Genomic DNA, 23,082 nt, shown 5'->3' on the forward strand with positions numbered 1-23,082 from the left:
CTACGGACCGAGGAAAGTAAATATATGCTTCATGATTAAACTCTATGCATTGTTCATCCAAAGGATGGCTCACAATATCTGCGACAATAAAGACACTGGTGCTTTCTGAAGGAAATGAGTGATGCATTGTATTCTTTCGACTGAGATGAATGTGTTGACAGCACTGGATGTGTGGTGACTGTTGACTTATCTGTGCTTTTACAACACTGGATCAGCAGGGCAGTGACTAGCGGTGGCTCAGGAGAGCCCCAGGGCAGGAGCTGGCAGGCGTCTGATTGAGCTTCAGATGAGTCTTTTTTGTTTGTTTTATTCTGTCGTGTCTCTTAGCTGCGGCCCTCCTCTGCAGAGCGCTGGTCCGACTTGAGCTTGACGAACTCCTTGGCCACGTCGTCGTTGTTGCGTTGGGAGAGGATGCGCAGGACGGTGAGACCCGTCTCGTCCATGTGGATGCGTTTTCCCAGCGGAAGCCAGCAGGCGACACTGCCTTTGGAGGCCATGTCCTTCAGCTGCAGGACCGCCATGCCCACGGTGCGGTCCTCTCGCGCAAAGCAGTAGTCCTTCACGCACACCTGTAGCTCGTAGCACTCGGGAGCCGCCTCGCTACTCAGGGTGCTGCGGTGAAGAGAAGAGAGTCCCGTTCAGACCTTTTCTACTACCTCAAAGCAAGCAATCATTATCAGGGTTATTACTCACAAAGTGAAGGTTTCATTGTATTTGGGGGCCCAACTGTTGTTCTTGGACTTGGTGGCGTACTTCCTCTTCTTATCGCTGAGATGAGGGCCGATGATATACACCTCCACAAATGGCCGGAATATTCCCTGCGTCTGCCACCTCAGGTCGTTGGCAGCCACAACTGAGACAGAGAGAGATGGAGGGAGAGGAAATGGAGGGGACCGAGAGTGGGAAGGTGTGTGTGAGAGAGAAAGAGAGAGATTAATGTGGAGGAAATGTGTGAAAATGTGGAGCAGTGAGAAAAAGCGAGAGAGTGAACAGAGAATTCAGAAGAAGCAAATACCAGTATTTTCTTCTTCTTTTTATGATATAGTATAATATGACAGGGGGGGTCCTTTACCTTTCACTGTGACCTTGTGCTCTCCTGTGTTGGGGTGAGTGAAAATCTCAACATGGATGGACACCTCTCCCACAGCATCGTCCACACCAGAGCCTAAGAGGACAGGCAGAGAGAGAGAGAGAGAGAGAGAGAGAGAGAGAGAGAGAGAGAGAGAGAGAGAGAGAGAAGGGGACGTTTGATTCCTTTCACTGTGGAAACATGGACTCTTGGATTACAGACCAAACAACTCACACAAACCACTGTGCCCAAATTGTCCTCCTCCTTTTGAAAAGGTTACAGACCAATTCCATTTCAAAATTGTCAACTGAACATTGAAACGGATTTGGCTGAAAACCTTTTGTATATTACACAGAATATTGACTGGGCAAACGGGTCATACGAAACAAATCACTGTGTAACAGGAGGACTTGAAATAAAGCATAGTGATCTGCTTGTGCATATGTTGTGGTCTGGAAGTGGACAATCAGACAGAGCTGCTATGAGTGGGCAATTCAGTACAATTATAATTCATGCAAACGTTTGTACTGATCCTAAATAGCTGTATTTTCTTCAGTGAGACATTACAATTCAGCAATTGAGAGGTGATACTTTGGATTCAGTGAGGACAGTAATTTGTGCCCACTCATAGGTGCAAGTTGTCCATTTTGGATGCAGGGTGTTTAGTTAGAGGCAGAGAAGGAGAGAAGCTGACAGTGTGGTACCCCCGACATAGATCAGGTCAGGACATGCTCAGATGGATCTAGACAGGTGGACACACCCTTTCCTTGGTAAAGCATGGCCAGAGGAGGGACATGAAAGGGAAAGGACTTTACGGAGAGAGAAGCAGCTCAGGTGAAGGACGGCACTACTGCTATCCAACTCTCAATGAAGCTGCATGAAGAGAATCTGAAGGACTCAAATTCAAGTCAGGTTCCAGATCCATACTTATTTTTTTCCTCCATTGACCAAATGTTGTCATGATGTTTCTCCACAGTGTAATTTTACAGTTGATGTTTCTATCTCCACTATGCAGAGGACATTATTGCATGTCGGCAAGTCCTCAAAATGAAATTTAAGTATGAATAGATGTCATATCTTTGCATTTCAACACCAAATACATTTGCTTTGATTCAATATAACTTCTGTCATTTCAGAGTATAGAAGACAGCAACGGCTCCACTTACGCTCCAACTCTTTTGTCTGGGAGGGAGATAATAGACTAATCTTTCCTCAGTGTCTGTGTGTGTTGTTTTGTGCTGCATGTGAATACGTGGTTGAGATCCACATACAACTCCAGAAGGATACGGTGACAGATGGACATACATTTTCAGTGTTTTAATTAATGTCTTCGCTTTGTCAACGGTAGCTTTGTGGCAACGACCAGCAGCCTGTTTGTGTGTTTTCAACCAGCCACCCACGAAACAAGGTGTCTGTGGGAGTTAGACGGCAGAGTGTTCCTGGCATGCAGCTCTCCAGGGAGCATTATGGGATAGTTGGTGTCGCTGCCAACAGGACCAAAGAGAGCAGCAGTCATCCATCTGGCCTCGTCTACTCTATGGAGGACTTCCATGAAAGATGAGAAACAAACTTTGCTGGCTGGGAGGCAGGAAGATGATGCCAAGAAAACGCAGGCTTTTCTTCTTCAATAGGTGCATATTTTTTAGACCATATTATTTATTTTTTTAACCATAATAGACATTCAATCTTAAACTCGTACTGTAAATAGCGTCGAAACATCTTGACCTTTGATTATTTCTATTACAAATAATGCAACTCATAGCCTGCAGTAATCCTCTCTAATCATCTTCTCTAACATGGTTGGGAAAAACTATCCAGTGAAAGCCGCTTGCTTGGCAGGAAGTTAATTTGCATCCTCGTTACAGTCGAGGGCATCCAGCAGCTGGCGTGCCGCTGAAGACGCACTGCTTTGTTTTCTTTACCTACACTATGGGAGCGAAGAAAGACTGTGATAATGAACACCTAATTATAAAATGCTGAGATGAAATATTTAAACTTTGAAAACCTCTACATTTGTGCGGTGAATTAAAGATTCTTTTACAAAATCTAATAGAAAATCCAATTGTCAGAAGTAGCTCATTTTTAATTGGTAAAATCAAGATTAAGAATTCAAACTTCAATCAATGGAATAGACTTCAGTTCAATCAGAGCACACAAATGCAGGCAGATTTTCAAAGTAAAACAAAATCAATGCTGTCCAATCAGTTTTTTTAGTTCTGACATAAGGTATTCGGTTTCGTGCTTCTATACGTCTCTCCCTATATTCTGTCAACACAACTTGGTATGCAACATGTTTTTTTACTGGAGCCGTTACCACTTTATACCACTGTTGTTCATCAAGAGGACTTTCAGTGTGCTGCAGCTTGTGCAGCATCAAATGAAGTCATCCTGTGTAAGTGCCTGTGAGCAAGAGTCAGATCTTTGGATACTAATCTAGAGTGACAGAAATCCGACCACCTGATTTGAGGGACTGTTTCTGATTGGCTCAATCTGTGGAAGGGGGGGGGAGTCACTGCTGTAGGGCGGGCCAAGCTGCACGTTGGAGCTATGTGTGGATGTGAATGTGTCCGTCTCTGTATTTATGTGTGGCGGTAGAGCAGGCGAGGACAGGGAGCCCTCCCAGACAAAACTGAACGGTCATCATCGTTCTACATAATCATTCTACCTTCAGCGTTTTTCCACTTCAAAACACAGTGGCAGGGGTGGTAACGTGGGGGGGAGGGAAGGGGAGGGGGAGGGGGGGGGGGATTTCCTCTCGGTCTTCCTCGCTGGAGACAGACAATACACTGTGCTTCTGCTTCAACAACCTTAAAGACAGTCTCACTCAGTCACATTGGCTCTGCTCAGTCACTCGCTCATCCTCTCGCTCACGTGCTCGCTTGCCCCTCGGGCCTCTCTGGGTGACATCATGCTGGATCAGGATTCCTCCACACTTTAATGCATTTCTATTCCTTTTGTCTGATGTCAGCACATCATGCTCTGGTGTCTGCTCATACATACAGTCCACGGCGTATGTATTCAGTGCAGTTCCGTACATACAGACATCAGTGTGTACATTACATGCATGAATGCATAAAGTCTATGTTCTATTAGTTGCGGTGGGCATGTATGTTTGTGCAAAAGAGATAGACAAAAAAAAGATGCTCTATCTGTGCATTGTATTTGTCTGTTGGGATGAAGTTTGAGCAGGCAGGGGAGTTTCAGGATGCACATGGGGTGGAGGGAGTTGGGCTTTGGTCTGGAGGCTTTCCGGTAGTCCTGGATGTCTCAGGCACTGAGCCCGAATGCCACATACCCTTTTCTGGGCAAACATCCTCACTAGTGGTGAACCTCACCCCCTTCCCGCCGAACACTGGCCCACAGACGGGGCAGAAGGAGGGAGTAGACAGAGAAAGAAGAAACATGTAGAAATATGAGGTTTACAGAGTAGAAAAACAGACCAACATTGATAAGTCTTGTCTCTAAAGGGAGAGATCCTGATAGACACATTGTTATTTTAAATCAAATCAGCTTGTTTTAATTCTTCTGATCTGCTGGGAAATCCTGCAACATGCAATTCTCACACGGATCTACTGCTGTAAAACGGACCTAGGTATGCGCCAAAAAACAACATGGCATTTCTGCTAATTAAATTCTAAGCGATCGTGGCATTTCTACCAGCGGCGCCCGGGGACAGCGTGTCAGCCATCAGCGCTTCCACAAGGATGATGGCTGTTATGAAGCCATCTGACGGTAGGATGCAGGCTGAGCAACAGAATCAAAGAGCAAGAGAAAAGAGGGGGCGGGTATTTATTTTTTCATTGCAAATAGCTGTCAGATCATGTAAAAAAATATAGTGTGTGTGTTTCCCCGAGGCTGGCTACCAGGAGTCTCCGAATTTCAGAGTAGAGAGAAAATATTGTGCAGCTACAGCCTCGACTTCATGCTCTACAAAGCATGTGAGATGTTTTCAGTATATAGAGCTCAACATGTGGGAAACCCTAATGTCAACAGAGGAGTGGGAGGAGGTGGCTCCTCTGTGAGGGGAGAGTACAAACACAGATATGCTGATCTCAATAACAGAATGACGTAGCATTAGACATTAACTTCACACTTGGAAAAAGAAGATAGTGGAAATAAAAAGAATCACAAGGTCTCCCAAAGACAATTATTTTACCTTGTGCATTCTGTGACTGGACAAACGTCCTCACGAGTTTGTCTGTCGCCTGCGTGTAGAGGGACAGGGCGTAGTGGAGAGACAGGAGGTCAGGACTCTTCTCCAGGAAAGTCTTCTTCAGACCCACACCTCCAGCATGGAAGTATTGCTATCACACACAAAGTAAGCCAGACAAAGTAGAAGACAGCTGTTAACACTGCAAAATATTCTTTAAGAAGAGAATGCACTTGCAACGATTAATAATAACCTATACACTTTTATAAAAACAATGTCAACCATGCAAAACAACAATACAATAGAAGGTATTATATAAGGTAACCAGGTACAACTAATCACGCCACCAAACAGGTCAAAACTTTACAAAACCTAAGGGTGGATAGGGAGTTATTCACAAAAAAAGCCTGTTTATAAACGTGTGTTTTGAACTAATTTGGCAATTCAGGCAGTATGTCCCAAAGTACAGTTGATTATTCAATTGACAGGATATGATTCAAAAACTATTTTGATAGTCAATTTCTAATAAAAATGCTAATGTTCGTGGATCTATGATCCTCGTCTCCTTTTTCTTGTATTATATCTTAGTAAAATGAAAAGTCTTGGGTTTGTTGGTTGTTCAAAACAGACATTTCATAGGCTTAAGGAAATTGTGATGTGCATTTTTCTCATGTTTTATAGCCAAATAATTCATTTAAAATGGTTGTATACTTGTTAGTTGCAGCCTTAATTAAAAACGTCAATACTGCTTGCAAACTTTAAAAGTGATGATGGTTTCTGTAGAACCAGTTGCTCCAAATTCTGGATCTGCCACCAACAGCTTGCATTAATTAAATATGTACATAATCCTCTGAATCATTTCTGTGCCCCTGCTCTATGGATACGAGTTATCTTATACAAGAGATGCTTTTGGATTTAAATGTCCATTTAAACATCTTATTTCCCCTTTCTTAATCATCTCAAAAAGTACAGGAAACCATTTTATTTGCATCTAATTGAAAAAGCCATACGGTGATTTGTAGTTTTTGTTGTTAAAATGCTTTGCTTCGTACATCACTCACAAGTAGCTATAGCAATCGGAAAAACATGATTCTAAATTACGTTTAAACAAATAACTTCAGAGATATAAAGCCAAAAAAGGAAAGCTCAAAGTCTTAAAGGTAGGACTATTATACACAACATCTAGAATGCAAATATGATTTTTAAAACCAAAGCGTTTTCTGTAATTTCCCACGAGCCGTACCTGTTGATTGTCAAACATTTAAGTGAAAGTCTGTGCACATATAGCAAAGGGTTGTTACCTTGATGGTGTCCAGGGCCAGCTCGATCACAGCACACTGCTTAGGGCTGAGCGCTTTGGCTTCCTCTCGAACCATGTGCTCCTGAAGACGACGACAATAGAAGCACAGACCAAAATAATACGCCCGTCTATTCATATGATCCGTCTCGTGTTTTCTAGGCAATTAGAGTTTTGACGTGAAGCGCTGATGTCAGGCTGTAAACACATATTGTACCTTCAGCTTGGACAACTGTCCCAGCTCCTTGGCAGCATTAAAGATGAGCTGAGTGCCCTGGAAAAGGCAGCCGAACAGGTAGAAGAAAGGTAGAGAGGAGGAGAGAGCAGAGTATGGTTATCATCAGGACAATGCAGGGCAGCGGTAAACGGCTTAGTGTCACACAGAGGACAGCGACATTTCTCACACACACATTCATGAACACTCTAAGCCGCTTCATGCTTTTTCCTTCTAGTGCCGTTATCACACTTATCTGTGCTTTATTCATTCCAGTACATTACACTCCGCTGCACAAATCCACACACACACGCACGCACGCACACACACACACAAAGAGAAGGGAAAGTGGCTCAGCTCGTAGTGAGGGCAAGAAAGAACACACATTCGTGCACTCATGAACACACACACACACACACACACACACACACACACACGTAGCAGCTATGCAGTTGTATTGTGGGGTACGCAGGTATTACTGGACGTCCGGCCTAATGCAATAAGCGAACATATCACTAAGTGCTACTGACTGCACTTTAAAACTATACTTGGGTACAGCTTGAGGCATTAAATAAGCTTTTATAATATAATGTATTGGGCTCGTGCCCAACAGCACAATAATGTTTAATGCTTTTTAACTCCAAGTGAAATGAATTGACGATTGACCTCTTTGACTGATGGTTTGTGGTGCGTTTGAGCTGCAAATGTATGCATGCAGCTTTGAGTGCATGGCCTGCACTGAGACTGGGAGTGCAGGCAGCTACTGCTACAGCCTATACACAGCATTTATACAGCACTATAGAGGGACATTGCGTAAAAACAAAAGTGAAAAATCAATATTTCCACTGCTTTGTTTGACTGGCGAGCTGAGGGAGATAGACGGAGACACGTAGAGAAGACAAGGAGAGAGACAAGACACATTGATCTAAAGGGGTTTAGTCCTTACATCACTGTGAGAAGCATTCTTCAGTCTCCCCTGGAAAGAGAGCATGTGGTTAATACTTCAAGCAGTGGCCAGTGCCTGCAGTCTGACTTCACTCTCATTGGCTACATGAGAATATGCCTTTTGAGTGCATACGTGCAAAATGTAGAAATAAAATTGAGCATACACACTGCTGTAGATGTCACCTCCTTTCAGTTAGCTAATAGGCTTTACCCCCAAACCAACAAAATCAGACAACAAACTGCCAGTTGGCAGAGCAAGAACAGCATACATGCTGACAGGAGTAAATGCATGCTGATAAAACAGAACATTTTGTCCACATTTATTTGCCTTCTTACGCAGATTTAGATAAGAAGATATTTGTGCTAGCACAGCGCTATAGCAGGGAGATGATCAACTTGTATTAGCAGACAGAAACAAGGGGAAACAGCTAGCTTGGCTTTAGCCACTGCATTTCTCTGCTCACAAATAAGTACATGATGTCTTGTTTGTTTAATCCGGACACAAGCAAAGCGTAAAAGTGACCGAATGTGATTTTGCGCATGCTGCAACTGTGTCATGGCTCAATTTAGGCACTGCTGCCGCCAAGAAATAGTTACTGCATGTAACTCAGGAAATCCACAATTGTTATTTTAAATGTGTACAGAATAAACTAATCAGATATAACATGTTAATTGGTGAGCTTTAGTGGTAGTAGGTGGATTTTTTAACTGGAGAAAGCTGAGCTAGCTGTTTTCCCTCCACTACTAGTCGTTAAGCTAAATTAAGCTAAGCTAATCAACTCTGGGCTCCATACTGAAAGCACAGGTGTGGTAGCAATCATACACTTAAAAACTTAAAAAAATTTAAACTCAAACAATCTTCGTAATCTAACTTTTGACAAGAAAGCAAATAAGTGTAGTTCCCAAAAATTCAAACTATCTCTTTAAAAGAAGATCTGTGGCCCAATGATTAAAGTAATGCAATATTTATAGATTTGCAAGATTATGAACTGCATTGTTAAAAAAAAATTCTCCACTGTATAGACACAATTGTTGAGAAAAATTTAATAGAAAAATGTAAGATCATGTATCAACATAAAGACTCCAGACATTGAAACTCAAAAGCATAATTCCGTTGTTTTCATGCAGAAAGAAACTCTAAATCAATCAGAAACGCACCATTAGTTTAGGGAATGCACAGACACCCAGTTTGTAATACTGGAAATATATAATATTAAAATATTGCAATACTTTTATCAGTGTGCGGTATGGTCTAAAACTATTATGTTATCTCCTTCCGCCATAGATATTGACTTATCAGCCATTTCTTATTTATTCAAGTCAAAATCGAAATGTTAAATTTGTTGTGTTGCATACATATTTTATATATTTTTTACTTATGTAACATTTTTCGAACAGGAATTTGACTTGTAATTAATTATTTCCACATTTCTTATTAGTGGAGTTGCTTTTTTTTTTTTTTTTTACTTGAGCTAAGAAACTGAATACTTCCTTCACCACTGGTTACACTTGAAGGTAAACAACAAATAAGCGCTGCAGATCAAGTCGACCAAGAAATGCACATCAATTCTGTTCAATAGAAAGCATCACTTCCTGTGCGGGACTGCATTATCAAGTAACTCATGGAATATGTTTTGCATAGTACATTGAACGCACCTTTTTGGACCAACATCAACTCGAACCAATAACGTCTCATAAGAAAAGCTGTTCTGTGCATCAGGACCAGTGACACAATACCAGCATCACAATCATCATAGTGACAACAGAACATTAAATCAAACCAGGACAGACCAACATGACAGGTCTGCAGGGACATACAGTACAATGTTGTACAGTATACTGAGGGAAGACTGCAGTGTTGAAATAGATCAGATGCAAGCAACAAACCCACAGTGGGCGGTGGAGGGGGACACATTTCAAACAGGTGGGAAAGGTGGGGACAGTGGAGGCAGGGAGACGGACGTGGGGTGGGGGTGGGGCAGGACACCGGATACCAAGCCACCGAGAGATCAGAGTCACCCCACCAGAGTCCCAGTATAAAGGACACAATGCATGAGAAGAAACAAGGCAACACCAGGCGCAAGAGAGGAGTACCACTTCCTGTTTGAGGAGAGTGTTCGGGAAGAAGAGACAGCAGAAGAGGGGGGCATTGATTGGTGGAGATTTTTCAAAGGGGTTGTGGGACCTATCAGAACAAGTCAGGAATGCACCATGCTTCTGTCTTCTCAAAAGAGAGACAGTGTTGGAGGAGAGGAGAAGAGGAGGATGAAGAAGGTAAAAAGAAGAGAAGACAAGAAGAAGAAAAGAAGTAGAAGAGTAGAGGAAAAGAAGGATGAGCAGGAGAAGAGACAGATTGGGACAGATCTGAGAGAAGGGAGAGGGTGTGATGTGGGGTAAAAAACAGGGGAAGATCGCAGCCACATATAGCAAAGAACCAACCACCGTGGACGGACAGACAGACACACACGCAGGAGTGCTGTACTTACAATCATCTGTGGAGGGAGAGCGGTGGGAGCGGGATGTAATAGTAATCACAACAACAACCAGAGAGAAGGGTCAGTCAAGCTGCAAAGAGCCCCACATCAATAAAAAAATTAAAAAACACAAGTTTGGGCCTGAGGGCTGAAAGGACGTGGACCAATTGATGCATGTCTGAAGCCTGGACGATGTACAGGTAGATAAGGGAGAGGGGCCAGCGGTTAAGTAACTTTACGACTAAGAAGTTTCTTAGAATAGAGCAAAAACATTTTCGGCTTTTAATAGCAACTTTATATCAAACAATAGCTGGAGATGATCATGTGACATTTGCACACATTCAGAGCTCACTATCTTCTCAATTGGACAGGGGCAAACTGCAGACTGATGACTACTGAGGCTGAACCAGTGTGTTGATAACTGGCTAGCACCGAACACGGTAACCAGAGATTAATTATCACCTTATTAAAAGTGATATGAGGCTCTTTAGTTCATAACCGAACACAAATAAGAACACATATATCCAAAACAAAAGAAAACAAGAGGCTGCTTTCCAAAATGTATGATTCTTTTTTTTCTTTTCTTTTTTTTGGAAGTGGGCCAGATCCTTTGGGCAAATATTTTCTGCCACTTTGTTATGAGTTACTCAGAAATCAGAAATCTCTCTAGATAATTGTTGGCTGACATACTGGAGAGCAGCCATGAGCTGGTGTAAGGATGATATGGTGCACTCCTTTTCTCTTTTCAGCTTTTTCTTCTTCTTTTTTTAAAAAGGGCCGGGTTTCATCTTGATTGTTTGGATGAATGAAGGCACCGGGGGCGACGCTAAATATAATGTGCGGATAGGATGCCGTATAGAGATTGATCTTTTATAAGAGGGCTTTCTTGAATAGCAACACACACACACAAAATGTCGGCCTTTGTATTGCCTTTCCTTATCCTCCACCTCCTCCTCTTCCTTGTTCTCTTGATGCTGCCTCAGCAGTTAGATGTGTGTGTGTGTGTGTGTGTGTGTGTACGTGCGTATTCATGCATGTGTGTTACATGTTTTGCACATAATCTTTTATAATCAAATGGCCGTGGTTGTCATTAGATCTGATATTCGTATCTCTCCGTTGCAAATTCCATGATGTATGTGGATATTTATTCACCCTAAAAAAATCCTTCTTGCGTGTGCAGCAGGCACAGTCAGCATCGAGTGTGCAGATTAGCGTCATTATTGTGTGTATTTGTATTTGGCTGTACAGCTTCGAGTGTGTGTTCGTACGTCTGTGCATTCTCACCGTTTGGTCCGTGAGCGGCGGCAGAACGATGGTCTTCTCCATGGTGTTCATCACCAGCTTCCACAGCTCCTTCAACACGCGCTTCAGCACAGTCTTCTCACAGATCTTAGCAAACAAAGTCAAGCTGGCAGAAGGTGGGGGAGACAGAAGACAGAAAGGAGTGATGAATAATAAGCAGCAGCAGCAGCAAGCCCTTTTTTTATTGAAAAAAAAAAAAAGAACAAAGATAATCAAGAACAAAAAAAAAGGTTGTGTACCACCAAAAAGTCTTTTAGGGAATTTCTTTCTTACATCTACTCACCTAGAGTCAAGCATGCTCATGTATGCCTTTTTAAGTCCATCTTATGTCTTGGTGAGCAGTTTCAGTGATAATATTAGCTTGGCACAATCCATAACATGACTATGGAATCAAGTAGAAATGTCTCCCCAAAGTAGGGAAACTACATAACAATATTAAGCTTGTGTGTGTGGATTGCTGTTAGAACTCCTCCTGAGCTGCAGCTTAGCTTCACCGACATCCACACCTTGACCTAAACTATGATGACCATTCAACATACCTTACAATTGCATTCAGAGACAAAAACAAGCATCTATGAGTTTGTAGGTAAGAATAGTGAAATGCAGTCAAAGCTGAACTGTCCCATGTCAATGGCCTCACTTGCTGTCCAGGAACTCCATGATGGGTTGCAGGACGTTGTCAGCATCCTGGGCAACGCTGCTGGCATTCCCCACATTTGAGGTTCCCTTCACCTGAGCCAAGATGTCTCCCATCTGCTTCACGTTCTCCTCTATGTGAGGCTGGAAACTACAGAGAAGACGCAGAAGAGGATTTTAACTAAGTCTGCACTGCGTCTGCCGGTCTGTCTGAATATGCATCACATTAATGTCAGACTTATGTAGGAATGACTGTGTGTGAGTGTGCTTCTACCTGACAGAGAAAACCCTGCTGAGATCATCCATGACATTGTTGAGCTTAATCTGCAGGTCTTTCAGGATGTCGCTGGCCTCCACACACAGCTAAAGTACAAACATGGAAACACACACACATGACATAGCACATTTGGATTAAAGATGGGGTTTCGTTTCATCATCCTTCTTACAGTAACCTGTACTAGTCTCTCATTTTAAACACCATACCGATCGTATTTGTGCTCCCAAATGTAGTTATATAGTTTCAGTTCTTTGAGAACATTTTGTCTTGTTTTCTTTTGCAAACTCTCAGTGATATTTTCAGAAAATGTGGCAAATAGTTTGGCCTTTTGCAAACTGTCAGGCTAAACTGTTGGAGAGAAAATGTTGCTGATAGTTTAGACCTCTGGTAACCTTAGATAGGCGCAGATAAGCAACAATATTTGTCAGACATGTTTTGTTGCTTTGCAGTGTAGGCCATGTTGTCAATGTTGGAATAGCAGCATCTGTATTTGTATAACAGCCCTATAACAGCCCTTTCTCACATGCTAGATTTTCCTAAGCCTGAAAGAAGGGCCGAGAGGAGTAGGTATAGTTTTCTCTACGACCATTTAAATCACATTATGCTGAAAGGTTACAATGGCATTTTTGCTCATTGATGCCAAAAAGCAAACTGCAAACCCCAGCAAGGTTTGCACTAGGTAACTGTGACCAAATACTAACATACGTTCACAAAATTAAAAATAATAGCGGTTGGGAGTTGAAACTCGAGGACCAAAAAAAAAAAAGGGAATCACTCACATCTTTTCCACCCATGGCTTCAAACATCTTCTCCAGCTGAACTCTCAGCTGCTGGATGTTGTTGATCAGGATGCAGGGCTAGAGGATAAAAAGACAAATGGATCAGCCTTTCTTACAGCAACCATGAATATACTAAACTATTTGATGTAATTGCAATTAACTGTGTTACATTAATCGGGTTAAACTGAAACTCTAATGTATTTTTTTGCTTGCAGTGTTTTGATTAGAATTGACTGTGAAAATCCACACAGGTTCATCAGGTCGTTGGCCACTCACCACTTTCTCCATGGTGACATAGTTGGCAAACACCTTGGATATGATATCGGCATAGGAAAGGAGCACATTGCTGATGGTCTGGAGAGGGAAACAAGAAAGAGCAGCATGGCATTAAACATCAGGCTGTAGTGAAAACTACTCTTAAAGATCTCTTTCTTGCACATTGATCTGAATCTACCTTAGCAAATCGCTTCATGTAGTGTCCTACGATCAGCGGATCAGGAGCCTCAAGCTTCCTGATGATCTCAAAGCTCTGGTTGAGCTGGGAAAACACGTCCACCACCGAACAGGAGAACAGAGCATGTTCTGATGTGACCTGGAACTGTGGGGCAGAAAAGGTGTGCAAGAAGAATAAGAAGTGGGAAAAGGCGTAAGTGATTAGGGATGAGTAGAAGTAGCAGGTGAGAAGCGAGCAAGAGGTGACATTAGACGCTATTTTAAAATGAACCTTTGATATCTTTGCCCACATGTGCTGCGCCTCAGACCCCCTACAGACAAGCAGCCATGCAGCCGGTTAGGCAGTCAGGTGGGAGCTCCTGTCTGTCTCACTGTAATTGGCTGCTGGTTAGCACCTGGTCCCTAATTGGCGAGAGGTGAGTGTGTTTGTGCTCCTCTGGGGAGTCTGGGTAATGAGGTGGAGACACATTTCCTGCAGTCAAATCTACGGAATGAGGCGCCATTAATTCACAATATCCTGCTGTCACTGAGTCGTCTCCCTCCTTAAGTACATGCACGGCTCAACCGCGCTTCTTTGAACTTCCAAAGAGTCGCTTTCTACAACGAATCAATTTGACTGAAACATCCTCTTAACCCAAACACATTGTCTGCCTGAAAGTCCACGTCTGTGCTTCTATTGACGCCTTTGAAGAATGCAGGAGAGACGCGGGAAAGTGTGAGATGCAGAGCGGGAGGGAGGGTGAAACTTTGACTGATAACTTTGAGCGTGGCAGAGGAAGTACAAAGGATGGATTACAGTAATTCTGCATGAACAACAACAACAGCAACTCAGCGCTTGCAGAGGAGTGAAGGGGAGATAAGGAGAAGAGGAGCTGGAAATATTTACCCCATCTTTTTTGTCTCTCTCCAAAGCACCGTGCAGAAAGTCTCGAGACACTTCCTCGTTTTCATCCAGCCACTGAATAACAAATGGCTCAAACCACCTATAAAGAGCAGAACATATGTACTTATATCTATCTACAAACTAGGAATGCAAAATAAGACAAGATGAGACTTTTTATTGCTTTTCTCTGTTTCTAGTGTAAGTCAAAGAGTTGCCACTCACGCTGGATATTCAGGCACTCGGCTCTTGAAGAAGGGCAAGTCTTTGCAGTACTCGTTGTACAGCCACTTGACCTTGAAGTGCAGGTTCATGTAATCTGCACTCTTGCACAGGCGATTTTTTTCATGTTCTGAAAGAAAAAATAAAGCGGACAAATGCAAGGTGAGCAAAAAGCTCATCTCTCTCCTCAAAGACGACTACCGGCAATTTCAACAGATCCGCTGTGCATTCAGTGGGAATGATGGCTTTGCATCATTGACACACCTTTCCAAATGTTTTATCAAAACTAGAGATGCACCTGTACCGATACTGATATTGGACATCAGTCAGATACTGACTCAAATAGCTGGATTTATATTAATGTTCATACTTTATTTTAGTTAAAAAAAAACAATATTTAAGTCAAATATGATGGTGCCTTACACATAAAACAATGATCCCACAGAGTGAGGCATACAGCTAATTAATTAAACTCTGGTATCGGATCGGTTCCAGGTATTGGTTTCTCTCTATCTCTAATAAAAATGTTTAAAAAAACTTGGTATGAGGGCAGGAGCATTTAGAAAACCATGAACTAAATCAGATACATCCGTCTAACATGTGTTGGCTATTTCCTTGGGCTAAAACAAAAGTCCTCCATATCTCAGATGTGTGTATAACGCTTCACAGTTAAGGAACACCATTAAGGTCTTGTATCTCCTAATCCACTTGACCGATTTCCACTAATGCTAAGTCTTCCAATACTTTCAGCTGGTGTGGCTGACCACATACAGTATAAGGATGTACGTTTACTCGTGACTGTTCAGTCAGAATAAAATCCTCTATTGAAACATATCTACCAAGTTTCATCCAAATGGATGAAATTGCAGTTGAATGGTAATTAAGACATCCTTCTACTACCATATTCACACATATTTAAACCAATAAAAACAACTCTCTATTACAGAGTACAGCTAAACCCTTTCATTCTGTTTTGTGTGTCTGCGTGTATTTGGTCAATAGTGCATGAACCACAAAATCGCAGCTAGCGGTGACATTTATCTAATGAGTCTTCATTGTTTTGACAAGGCTCGGTCAGTTCACAGGCTCAGTGTATCATTGACTTGCACTCACCCTCCATTGCATACTTCATATCCTGAGCAAACAGGTTCCACATCACTTCAGCGCTGATTTTACCCACGTTGAGCTCCTGGGGAAATCTAGATGGAGGAGAGAAGGAGAAAGGCACTAAGTATATGCACTTAGAGAGAGAAGGCATATAATATTGAGAGAGCAGATAAGGGATAAAGAAAAACACTGTGGAGAAGAGATGGAGAAGGAAATGTGATCAAATACACAGAGGAGGAGTAAAGAGACTCACTGGTTCAAGCAGGGAGTGTAAGAGTTCTTGTCCTCCTCGATTATGGAGACGATAAGTGTGATGAGTTTGGACCAAAAATCCAGATTCTTGATGCAGGGTCCCTGCTCCTCTGGAGGCACTACACCTTGTTTAGCCTGGAAAAGCAGTGACACAACTAGTGTCACACACACAACAAACCTACATATACTCTTTGGGGTGATATTAGCCTGCTGATCACTTTGATCAGTATGTGATGGGAGGATCAGAATCTCTGGAAACAACTGCCAACAATTGTATTCTGCTCAATCACTTAGATTTTGAAGCCAAAACACGTCTGTTTAAAACAATTTTCTCATCATCATGAAACTAATTTAAGCCATACTGAACATACCAAACTTCTTATAAGATAACCATTGGTCCAATCTTCCAAACAGTAGTGTGTAAATGTAATTGTGGGACCATTTAGCACTCTTAATGTGCATAATACTAATGTTATTTTGTATTGTCTGAGATACTTTTTTTTAATGGGAAATCTTGACTGTGTTGTTATTTTTTCTTGCTGTTCAAACAGCCACAGACTCAGAATGTCAACTGTCTGGACGACTTCTTTGATATAGCAGAAGAAGGAAAAAAACTAAGCCAGAGCGCCGCAGGGGTTGAAGAGTGAAGAATGACCTTACAGAAATGTTCAACAAAATACAGCAACGTCCCTCAGGAGAAAATGTTTTATTTAAAGGGAAAAATGCTTATTTGAAATGCACGAGGGAGTCTGAGTGGAGTTGCCGCTTTTATGAGGACTTAAAGCAAGTTCTAATAATCCTTGTTGAAATCCAATGCAGGAGTGATGGATGGGAGCGCCTGGCCTACCCAGAATAAGAGGATGACGGAGACTCACCACACACAGACTGAGCAAAATATAGAAGTCAAGCAAAAAGAGTTATAATATTCAAAAATAATTTTCAGGAATATGTTTAGCCAAGTGGTCTGATTATACCAGGAAACCTCTCTGTCTAAGGGTTATTCATGAAGAAAACTGCAGGCCAAGTTTTAAATGATTATGAGGGCCAACTCTTTCAGTCAGTCTGGAGTTAGGCAGTGATTTATCCTGCGTGTTTCTTCTGAGAGGAGGAACCGAATCACAGCCAAAGAAAAAGAAAAGTACATCAATCATTGGACGTCTACAACAACAAGAAAATCAAAGTCTGGTACTGACGCACTCTTTACGATCTTTTCTAAAGCAAGCCAGGTACAATTGTCGTGTAAGTAAACGTAATAAACTAAGTAAACCTACATTGGAAATGTATTTTGAAAAGAGACTGTATACATGTAATTAGCCAAACCTGTATGTCTCCTGTGAACACAGGAGATTCATTTAAAAAGACACTATGCATGTAGCGAGAGCAGAAACTGACCGCTGACATGTCCAAAAATGATGATAGCGCGGTACCGACCTTTAAAATCTGCCCTCTGTTTTGATGTCTATTTCATTTTATTTTTCTAATTGCAAAACGTTTACGTAGCGACGCGCAAACCATTTGTTGTCTCTTATTTTACTGTACTAAATTAAGGTCAGGTCAATACAGCAAAATTTAAATTTTAACATTTTGAAGGGGGGAGGAGAAGGGAGAAAGAGAGACAGATATTCACTCACACCTACACAGATATATAACAAGCTGCTGCTTCTTACCGGGTCTGTCTGATACTCGCGGCTGTACAGCTCATGACAGTTATTAAAGATGTACTCGTAGGTGGAGTTGAGGCAGGCTTTGACACAGTCCTTCACCACTTGACTGGCTCTGGGTGGAGACTGAAGCTCTTGGACCTGAACACAAAGTTAAAAGGCAAGTGAACTCAAATGAATTCACCAAATTATGACAGTTCACAATTGTCCTCATGCTCTTCTTGAGTGCAAAGACAAATAAAAAATTAATCTTCTCAAAAGAGTGCTTTCCAAGTCAGAGCAAAAGAGGAAATCGTTAATTAACTTTAAACAAAAGAAGAGACGGTACCTTCATCCTAAAGAAGGTGATACTGGTGAGGAGGTCCACTGTGGACTTGAGGTCCTGCAGCCTCTCAGGACTGCTGGCAGGGAAGTTGTTCTGCAGTCGGACGAAGAAAAAAAACAAAATACAGTGAGGAACAACACATGACTTCACGTCCATCCTTGTCCACTGTGTGTTTGTGTGATCACTTGTCACTGTGTGGGTGTGCAGTGTTTCCTGAATGTGTCTGTGCATGTTTCAAAGGAGCTGTCAGTCAGTCCAATTAACACGTCCGCCTGCTTTGTCTTGCCGCTGCTCTCAAAGAGGAACAGAGAAGTACAGTAGAGAAACAGATGGGATGTGGGAGGATGTTCTGCCAAGCAGTTGGACTATCCAGCCACTATCATTATAAACTTTTCACAGATAATATATGAGGGCAAAGAGTAAGCCGGAGAGCAATCTTACTCGGTACATAGACAGGTCGATCCTCAGAGAGTTGTGAAGCTGGTCGAGAAGCTTGACAAATCGCTCTTTCTGTGGGGATTACAACACAGATTTGAAGGTTAGCAGACATACAGCAGACACACAACACTGCTAAAATAGGCACATAATAATGACAAAAGAAATGATGATTGCAAAACAACTTTTTCTTCGAAAAGCAAAGATACTACTACTTTTTTTTTAACAATGAAATGATGATATTGTCTTTTTTCTGCAAGCCTTATTAATGGAGCTAGTGACTCACCCCAAAGTTAGAGGCAGCAAAGCGATCTGAGGCAGAGACGTTGTTCGTTGCTTGGGTGGTGTGAGCGTAGTAGGCATTGATGTTAGCCAGCAGCGTACTCATCACTGCAGGCACACCTGGGCACATGTACTTAGATGACAGGCAGGCAAAGTGACTGCAAAAGAGGGAGAGACGTATAAGCAAAAACAGGAATAATAAAGTCTGAAAACAACCAGAAATGCGTGCAAACACGCAGCCATCTTAAAGCTTTTAGACGGTCACATACGTCATGGCCTGGTAGATGGACTCCACTCCATAACGCATGGCAAACTCATCTACAATCTCCTGGGGAGTCTCCTCAAAGTAGACCTTCCATGCGTCATCCCCTTTGGCATCGGGGATCTTCACCACCCCGTTGTTTTGGATATCTGTCACATAGTGGAAGAGGTTCTACCCAGACAAAAATAGAAAAGAGTTAGAGGGAGAATTGAACAAGGTGTCAAGGAATAAAGGAGAGAGTGAGAGAAAATATAGATGAGAAGGCAAAGAAACAAACAAAATGGTCAGCATCTGCACGTTTTTGTTGTAATGAAAGTTTCTAGATGTTTCATTGTACAAACGCAAAGCAGATTACATGATCTGTTTATCTTTAAAATGGCTGTTCTCTATAACTTGCCATTAAACTGCATTATGAGGCCAACGCAAGGTGCTGTCTTGACTTCGTAGCCGGCTACGTGGTTTATGGCCACTTTTGTGCAGCAATAACAGCGGCCATTTTCCATTGAGGTTCAGCTAATATGCTCTGTTGAGTAATGGGCTGATTAATGACTCCATACAAAGCTGTGATTGGTGCACAATCAATCAGCAGAGTGTTCTGTCTTGTGGGTGCAAAGCAAACCTCACGTTAATTTAAGATTAATTTGGAGCGGTACATTAACCTGTTTGGCTTGGCTCTTAAGGATGACTTTGCACAGAGATACTCACAGATGCACAGACAAAACGCTGTTGTAGAAAAAGTAAAATATTCAAATTACATTTTTTAAATGCCCAATCTGCCATAAATGTGCAGTGTACACATCGACAGACAATGCAGAGACTCTAAGGCATAAGTGATAAGTAATTTGCAGACCAAAAATTAATTTACCAAGTTCAAAGTACCTGTTCAAAGTTATTATAGTGATTTAAAAATTACAATGTTCCTAAATATCTAGTGGTAAAAGGTCTCCTGAAATGCACATGTAAAACCCCAGTTCCTCAAAACAGTATTTAAGTACAGCTCCTGATGTATTTCAGAACTTTTTTACTTGTTCAAACACACAAACACAGACCACACTGAGCTTACTTCATGCAAACAGGTGTACTGAACGTGATAGGGGGCGACCGTCTCCTCTCCTTTGATCTCTACATTAATGTGCATGCGGATAGCTCCAGACACGGCTGATTTGTCTGTACGCTTGTCTGCGAAGAGCACAAGACATACAGCAACACAGTTACCGAGCTGAAAACATCTGATTCAGAGAAGTTAGGTCACTCATACAACTGCAAAGTGAGGTGAACTGCTAATGGCAGTAAGAAGCTGTGGTATGGATGCATGAGATTGTTCGACTGACCCAGGTTGTACCAGACGTCCATCTCTCCGCTCAGGGTGCGGACCTCGATGATCGTTTGACCGAGGAAGTCGTCCGACTCCCGTTTGAACTTCTGCTTTACGCGAGACTTGATGTCGTCGTCCTCGTCCCACACGCGCACCTTGATGCGGTCTGAGGAGTTGTGACATTCACTAAAACAAACAGAGAGTCAGCCACGGCCGCTAAATACAGTGTTCACACTGACAGCCGGCCAAGAGGAGCAGATGGATTACTATCATGACTCATGATTGATTAAACATCAAAAGTGGAGGAAAACCAAGCCTTAAAACAAATAGGTTAAAGAAAACAGAGCAGATATAAATGTTCACAACTTAGTTGGAAGGATTAAAATGCATTGTATGATTAAAATGGGCGATAATAGTTCATGTCTTGTGTTGATCCTATGGCCGATGCAAGAAAACACCAGCTACCATTTCACATGTATTTTGTCTTTTGCCAAAACTAAATAGTTTCTGCAAATGAATATTTAAAACCTTATATATATGTTGTTTAATAAAATTTTGAAAGTCCTTCTGCTTCTACTGCAATACTTAGCTGCACAAGATATACATCTCAGATGCCAGGCAAAAAATATGATAGCTTTTACATCTCCCTTATACTGATTAACCAACCATTAAGCTCTGAATCTTGGGCTCTTAGACACAGTGATCAATATTTTCTACTATAATACGACATTTAACAAAAGGCACAAACAACTACATAGTAATTAAAAACATTATTTGCAGGCCTAACTCCTCCAATTGTCGCATATGTTTCCGGGAGTTCCTGACTCACAAGTTAAACGTCTCCTCCCAGACCGGGTTGAGGTTGCCGTAGATGGTCTTGGTCCTTTTTTTTGTCTTTCCCACCTGGACGGTGACATAAGGATCACTGGACCCAGTTTTATCCTTGGCTTGTAGACCCTGGGCACACAACACTAGGAAGTAGAAGAAAAAGCTATTAGCCACTCTGTGTGTGTGTGTGTGTGTGTGTGTGTTTGGATGCAAACAGATGTCTGTTAAATCACCCAACCTTCTGCTCTACTGCCCCACAAACGCCACCTGTGCTCTTTTCCTACAAACGCCAGCTTGCCTCTTTTTATAGACACAAACACCTGACATGTGCCGTCCCTTCTGACTTTGACGTTGACAGTGTTGGCCAACTCCGTTCAAAGCTACAGTGCTGCACTAATTGGACACCACTCTCACCTGTGATGCAGATCTTTGCAGACCATTTAGAGGTGCCATCGAGCACGCTCTGTTTGATCTGCTTCATGTGGGTGACGTGGGTGGACTTGGGGGCGGTGAACACCTCCTGAATGAGTTCGAAAATCTCTGGTTTGTTCCTCTCGCGGATCTTCATGCGGTCTTTGAGAACCATGATGATGTTCTGGGTTCGGTCCTCTGCGCCGTGTTTGGAGCTCTTCTCTGCTGCTCCTGGTTTGAGTGAAAGTTAAGATGAGAAAGAAAAGGATTAGACTTGTGTGATAAATATATACGTGTTATATGTTGGCTTTTTGATAATAGAATAGCAGAACATTAGAGGATATATTTCTACAAATGATAAGAACATTTTAGAAGAAGAAGTCTGCGTAGGTGATGAAAAACGTGGCTATATTTCATGAATGGGAGGCGGGCACACTGGCAGAGCTCTGAAAGGCTGAGTAAAAGAGAGACAGGAAAAACAGGCAGATGATAACAAAAGACAAATGGCTTTTAATATCCTCTCAAGAAAACAAGGACAATAAGAAAGTAGAAGTGGGAGAAGTACGAGGGCGCCGTGCTCGGCATTGACAAATAGAGATAAGAGGAAATAGATGGTCTAGAAAGTTTACTATCATTAATAAAAGAAAACAGCAACGTTGGAAGAACAATAAGTAGACAACATAAAGTCAGCAAATCGTTGTTCAGCTCCTGTAAATGTTTCATGCTATATTTTATCATCATTTCACACTGAACACCATGTGTATATAATATTGTTGTTGAATCACATTCTGATCTAGGCATCCCATAAACAATTTGCTGGTCAAATTTTTTCTTTAAAATTACTATACCTGAGAATATCTATACCACTCTCCGATCTGTACTGTAAATATTAAGCTAGCCTGAAGGTAACAAAACCAAGTGTGTGTTTCTTACTTTATAGGACATCCTCATATTTTAAATCCAGCTTCTTATCAATGCTTTATGGGTAATGTGGTTTGACTTTTCGCTTACTTTGCAGGCAATCAGCATTGAGCAGGTCTTGGCACTTCTCGTGGCATTTGACTCCACACTCGGTACAGCGCATGCCCTGGCGGGCAATTCCCCACAGCAGTCCCTCACACTCGTAGCAGTAAGTGGGCGTGGTGGCTGTCCACACCTCAAAATTGTGTGGCGTGGTGCAGGAGATGGGATAAATGAGGGCCTGGAGGGTCTTCTTGTAAACATGGCTCTTCTACAAGGCGACAGGAGAGAGAAGTGGCCGGGTCAGCAGAGTGGGCGGGAATGACTTTTGACTTCACTTGAACACTTTGAATAAATATCCTAAATGAGCACCGACCAGTTCTTCGTTGTGCAGGGTGCTGGACGTCAGGGTCGAGGTGATGCCAGCCTTCCTGGAGTTCTGAACCAAGGACTGAGTGAGAGGAAAGAAGCGGAGGGGTCAGTTTCTCTCAGCTCCCACCTCAATATCTTATTTCTTTTTTTATCGAGAAAAATCTCAGTGCAGCC

General features: G+C 42.2%; 1 protein-coding gene across 1 annotated transcript in view; it reads right to left on the reverse strand.

Moving 5' to 3' along the window:
- Positions 1 to 323: 323 nt before the first annotated feature.
- The window catches only part of unc13a (unc-13 homolog A (C. elegans)), a gene marked incomplete at both ends in the record, with an annotated part of 39,103 nt that continues 16,344 nt past the window's right edge, over positions 324 to 23,082 (reverse strand). The window contains 28 exons of the mRNA XM_079220648.1: positions 324 to 612; positions 694 to 853; positions 1,073 to 1,165; positions 4,365 to 4,421; positions 5,226 to 5,373; positions 6,521 to 6,601; positions 6,734 to 6,790; positions 11,434 to 11,557; positions 12,092 to 12,238; positions 12,362 to 12,450; positions 13,144 to 13,221; positions 13,420 to 13,497; positions 13,598 to 13,741; positions 14,483 to 14,579; positions 14,702 to 14,828; positions 15,812 to 15,897; positions 16,059 to 16,192; positions 17,734 to 17,859; positions 18,047 to 18,136; positions 18,485 to 18,553; positions 18,765 to 18,918; positions 19,030 to 19,193; positions 20,086 to 20,201; positions 20,354 to 20,523; positions 21,167 to 21,308; positions 21,580 to 21,807; positions 22,588 to 22,807; positions 22,913 to 22,987. Of these exons, the coding sequence (XP_079076774.1) occupies positions 324 to 612; positions 694 to 853; positions 1,073 to 1,165; positions 4,365 to 4,421; positions 5,226 to 5,373; positions 6,521 to 6,601; positions 6,734 to 6,790; positions 11,434 to 11,557; positions 12,092 to 12,238; positions 12,362 to 12,450; positions 13,144 to 13,221; positions 13,420 to 13,497; positions 13,598 to 13,741; positions 14,483 to 14,579; positions 14,702 to 14,828; positions 15,812 to 15,897; positions 16,059 to 16,192; positions 17,734 to 17,859; positions 18,047 to 18,136; positions 18,485 to 18,553; positions 18,765 to 18,918; positions 19,030 to 19,193; positions 20,086 to 20,201; positions 20,354 to 20,523; positions 21,167 to 21,308; positions 21,580 to 21,807; positions 22,588 to 22,807; positions 22,913 to 22,987 (3,543 nt within the window). The remainder of the gene's footprint in view (positions 613 to 693; positions 854 to 1,072; positions 1,166 to 4,364; positions 4,422 to 5,225; positions 5,374 to 6,520; positions 6,602 to 6,733; positions 6,791 to 11,433; positions 11,558 to 12,091; positions 12,239 to 12,361; positions 12,451 to 13,143; positions 13,222 to 13,419; positions 13,498 to 13,597; positions 13,742 to 14,482; positions 14,580 to 14,701; positions 14,829 to 15,811; positions 15,898 to 16,058; positions 16,193 to 17,733; positions 17,860 to 18,046; positions 18,137 to 18,484; positions 18,554 to 18,764; positions 18,919 to 19,029; positions 19,194 to 20,085; positions 20,202 to 20,353; positions 20,524 to 21,166; positions 21,309 to 21,579; positions 21,808 to 22,587; positions 22,808 to 22,912; positions 22,988 to 23,082) is intronic.

Source organism: Taurulus bubalis (assembly GCF_910589615.1).
Source record: "Taurulus bubalis genome assembly, chromosome: 7".
Classification (NCBI taxonomy): Eukaryota; Metazoa; Chordata; class Actinopteri; order Perciformes; family Cottidae; genus Taurulus; species Taurulus bubalis.